This window comes from Anneissia japonica, unplaced genomic scaffold (assembly GCF_011630105.1).
Source record: "Anneissia japonica isolate Jap-2015-1 unplaced genomic scaffold, ASM1163010v1 scaffold287957_len1322810_cov207, whole genome shotgun sequence".
Classification (NCBI taxonomy): domain Eukaryota; kingdom Metazoa; phylum Echinodermata; class Crinoidea; order Comatulida; family Comatulidae; genus Anneissia; species Anneissia japonica.
The window spans coordinates 43,144-48,079 of NW_022683022.1; the positions used below are offsets into that span (position 1 = coordinate 43,144).

At 33.5% G+C, this 4,936-nt stretch overlaps 2 protein-coding genes across 2 annotated transcripts in view; one reads left to right on the forward strand and one right to left on the reverse strand.

Moving 5' to 3' along the window:
• The window catches only part of LOC117116670, a 12,982-nt gene extending 10,570 nt beyond the window's left edge, over positions 1–2,412 (reverse strand). Inside the window, exon 1 of the mRNA XM_033260795.1 lies at positions 2,272–2,412. Within this exon, the coding sequence (XP_033116686.1) occupies positions 2,272–2,331 (60 nt within the window). The 5' untranslated portion in view covers positions 2,332–2,412. The remainder of the gene's footprint in view (positions 1–2,271) is intronic.
• A 259-nt stretch (positions 2,413–2,671) lies between these two features.
• Positions 2,672–4,936, forward strand: part of LOC117116761 (lysine-specific histone demethylase 1A-like) — a gene marked incomplete in the record, with an annotated part of 9,588 nt that continues 7,323 nt past the window's right edge. Inside the window, 3 exon segments of the mRNA XM_033260889.1 lie at positions 2,672–2,799; positions 3,726–4,015; positions 4,149–4,293. Of these exon segments, the coding sequence (XP_033116780.1) occupies positions 3,737–4,015; positions 4,149–4,293 (424 nt within the window).

Sequence of the window (4,936 nt, forward strand, 5' to 3'; positions counted from 1 at the left end):
TATATACTTATTCTTATTTTATACACATTTTAAGTATATTTTGCGGATATTTTAAAACAAATAAACACCTATTTTTTAATTATGTTCCATTCTGGCATGAGTGACAGTAGTTTTTATATGTCTGGTTTATTGCCTGTATAGAAATTATGATTTTAGACACCAACATCATATCTGTAGCTTATTTAGTTCCAATTATATGCACATTTTAGATAAATTTGGCGGCCATTTTGAAATTTGGCGGCCATTTGCATACAAAGTGAAAAATCAAGTGTCAACAGAGTGTCAACAGGGCTTAGGGTGACCAGGACGGATTAATTAGGATATCTGGCTATGTTGACTGCTTCTAACATTCCACTCCCCCTAACTTGATTTCTAGGCCTCTTTTTTTATTTTTTTCCTAGTCTATAACACACTATAAAACGTGTATTTTTTTCAATTTCAATAGTGATATAATTTGTTGTTTGGATATACAGTATTCAAAATGTTTTTATTGTTATTAGAATTGATAAAAAAAATCTACAAATGCTCAATTTTTAACACAGTATGAATAAAGAAAAATGATCAAAAAATTATTTTCTATTTTGATCCAGTGGGGTCTAAAAAAGCACAATTTGAGTCACACTCCAAAAAAATAAAAACTCTCTGTGTACCCTTACCATGGATTTTTATTCCAACTCTAACCAAGTCAGGGCCCTGTGGTTTGGACCCCCACCCCTCCCCGTCAGACATGTCAGACCCCCCCCATGGGCACATTTCTGGAGCCTACAATATTTTTTGATTGGCAATTAAATCAATTTGAAGCATTTAAACATCTATTTTACATTCACCAATAAAATTTTATTTAAAATTATTTTCTCCTATTGGGATGTTTTTGGCAAAACTATTTTCAAAATAAGAAAACAATATTTTATTTTTATTTTTATTCCACCTTCGTCCGATGATCTTTAAAATAAGTATGCGAAACAAAGAATAAAAAAAGTCTCGCTTACTTTAAGGAGACAACCTTCTTTTAAAGGTGCTGTAGGGCTAAATGTAAGGGCGCCCTCTAAGATTGGTTAGATGACCAACATGGTCCTGGAGCATGATATTGAATAAAGCCTCCCTGTTTCACGGAGTTAGATCATTGGATATCGTCATACTGTAGCACCTCATAACGTATTTTGACAATTTTTTTGCTCCCGAAGGTGTCCCCTGAATACCAACTGTATCTTTATTAAAAGTAAGTTGAATCGTCCCTAGTATTGGGAATAGTCAATATGAATTTGTGTATGATTGTTCAAAATCATAACAAGCAGCGCTTTGTGTTCATTATACTGTTTTGCACTCAGTGTTGTTTTTAAGTTTAGTATTCATTCCACTGCAGTAGTATCAATGTCATTTGTAGGAGCACTTTAAATTAAATCAAAACCCCTTCAAAGAGCACTACAAATAATAAAAATAACCCTATGTAAATCCACTCTTGTCACTTCCAGCATAGAGTACAACAGTTGTGTCACAACACCAGATTGGTGTTGTGATGGCAAAACTGTGTTTTTCCAAGCAAAAAAAACACAGATTTATAGAGACTACTACATATGTTAATGTTAATCTACAGGAAAAAATAAATAATAAGACTTGAGGCAGACTGTGCTGTAAAACTCCAGAGTATGCAAACTGATTCTGAAAGGTAAAAGACTTAAAGAACATTAACAGGTGATGAATACTGTATTCCACTGAAAGCTGATTATAAAGTTTAACTAAAAAGGTTGCACTGAGTGACAGCAAAGGCTTGACTGACAGCACGTCAAAAATTGTTTATCTGTTAAGGAAGATCAGTTGAAAATTCTCTACTGTAGTTTGGCTTGCTTAAAAAGGCAGTTGCTAAGCCTATTGTTACACCAATGTTAGAACTAATTCCTAATCTGATTGGATATTTATTAATTTACATAGGCCTAGTAAAATATCAAATCCATCCAAGAAGAATTAAGAATTTGTTACAACTTGCAATTTACATAACAAAAATAGTCACTGCCTAACTCAAATTAACTAAACCTTACAGGCCTAGGCCTGGTTTGTTTTAGCTTTGTCTAGCTAGGGCCAGGCCTAGCAAACTGAATCTCATGAAAGACAAATCATTGTGTAAGCTGAACACTGTCACACACCTCACACAGCACAGGAGGGTATTCCTCAGTCTCAAAATATGATTGCGAACGCCTACTTCTCATTCCTCCTTCGTCAACATGGCCTAAAACATGCTTTAAATCACTATCTTTCGCGGAATTATTTTCATACCTGGATCTGGTCAGTTGCTGAATGAGAAGATCCTACAAAATCTGCTTCCATAGCAATCATGAAAACACACCGTTTATAGCTTTTAGAGCAGTTTCTATTTAAAGTTTTGTGCTTGAAATCTCCCAAATCAAAACAAAGATCATTAGTGATTGACCTCAGTGATTAACCTCTGAAATCATCTACCGATTATTTTAAATGAAAGTCGTTACAAAACCGGAATAAAAAAATACATTATTGTATTGTATATGCTAGGCCTAATAACAAATAAAATATTTTTTTTTAATATAAAGTTTGCATAATGTTTTAATTAAAATATTATTTATGATAAAATATTTTGAAATAATTTAATTTAAAGTTTTTTGTAACGACTTTGATTGATGTTTTTGGACAGTAAGGTCGACCAAGCATCAAAACGGCAACAAGAGAAACGCGAGAGAGGAGCATACAAAAACAACGTCGAAAGTAGGGACGCGAGGAGAGAGGACAAAGGCCGGCTGAACAGCCCTGAATTGTCACTGCTGTACACAGGTGAAACAATATAATAATATACTTATGTACACTTGTACATAATTTATATACACGTAAAAAATTATAGATATCGTAAATAATGTTTTTGTAAATCAGGAGCTAAAACAGAATGAAAAAGGTCGAGGAGGCCTAGCTAGGGCATAGGCTAGACTTAGAATAGGCCTAGTAGTAGGATGTAAGTCCTCTAGTCCTGTCCTTCTTAGTTAGGGCCCTAGGCTCTAGCCTACTTGGCCCCTAGACTAGACTTCAGGGCGAAAGCATAGAGACCATACAAACAAAAAACAAGGTATGCACACATGCATGCCTTTCTTTCCTTTAGTTCTAAATTAGTAAAATTAATATATTAAAAGTATCATTATTTTGTTAATTATAATTTTTTATTTTTGTCATTAATTAATTGTTGATCGTTTAGTTAAATAAAAGTGGAATGACGGCACCTTATGATTAGTTCATCACTTTTTTTTACTACGGTTAGCACAGTATATCACTCTTGTTTCACATGTTCATGACACTCCAATCCAATCCAATCATATAAGGCGCACTACTGTATGTACTAGTAGTGTCTCAATGCATCAATTTTGGAGAGTGCTCAAGGAAAAAAGGAAAAGTAGAAAACAGAAGAGGCAGAGCAAAAGAAAACAAAAAACAGGAGAAAAAGACAAAAAGAAAACATTAAATGGAGCTGAAAATGTGGCTTTTATGTCTCATTTTGAAAATATCCACAGATGAAGATTCACGAACAAATTGTGTTTTGTGGCAAAATGAAGAGGAGATTTAGAAATACCTGAAACCAAACGTGCAGCCAAGTTTTGAAGTATCTGCAGCTTACTTACTTATTCATTGTTGTGTGTCTACTCTTTCTTCCACCTCTATTAAACAATTTTAACTAATTACTTTCACTACTATGATTTTTTTTTTTCTTTCAGAGCTCACAGAGATGGATAGAAAGGAGAATAAAGAGCAGATGGGAAAGGAGTCTTTCACAATGCCAACCACCTCGGTCGTGGCTGCACCAGCCGACAGCAGTATCTCATTTCAAAAAGGAAATGGACAACAAATGAGTACCTCAATCTCAATGGTATCCAACCTAAATAAGAAGAGAGAACGCTCAAGCCCTGTAGACATCCATCATCATCCGCATTCAAAATCTATGAAAACAATGTCACTAGGTGATCAGTTGAGTGGACGAAGAATGAGCAAGCGAAAACGAGTTAAGGTACAGAATTTTAATAAGATTGTACTCAATTTTTATTTCTATGTATTTCACCAAGTGATATTACTCATTGATGGACAAAATGAAGTTACTTGTGGGCTTTTTTTCCTATGCTCTGGGGTTTTTGCTTTTCTAGGTTGAATATAAAGAAATGGATGATAAACTTGCCAATCTTTCTGAGGATGAGTACTATAGTGAAGAAGAAAGGAATGTCAAAAAGGACAAAACAGGACAAGATGATCCTGAAGAAAAAGAGGAAAGTGAAACAGATGAACCAAAAGGTAAGTTAATATCAAAATTAATAAATATATTAAATTTATGGGTTTTTGTGCTGATATTTTCTAATTACAAGATCTTTGTTTTTTCCTGCCTGTAGGTCTTGAAGGAGCTGCATTCTCAGCTCGGTTACCATCTGAAAAAATGACTTCACAAGAAGCTGCGTGCTTCCCTGATGTAATTCAAAGTCCACCACAAACGCAGAAACTGTTTTTATACATCAGAAATCGATTGGTAGGTCATAGCAAAGTTTATATTTTCAAGGGATACATGATACTGCTTTTGTTGTTGCAACTGTTGTCTTATATTGTTGTTGAACATTATTATTGTTGCTGCTGGTGCTAGAGTTGTTTTACTTATTGTGGGATTCCATATTGTGTCATAATCATCACCATTGTCGTCGCCTTTACCATTATCATCATCATCATTAGTATTTGGTACTGTTAGTATATTAATGTTTTCTATATTATTATTATTATTGCTTTTGTATTGTTGGTGTTGTCACTGATATCATCAGTATTGTTATTGTTTGTATCATCATTGTTGTAATTGCAAATAAATAATAATATTACGAAAACAAATATATATATTATTGTTAATTATTATAAATATATGTTAAGTTTAATTGTTATATCTAAACCTATCAAT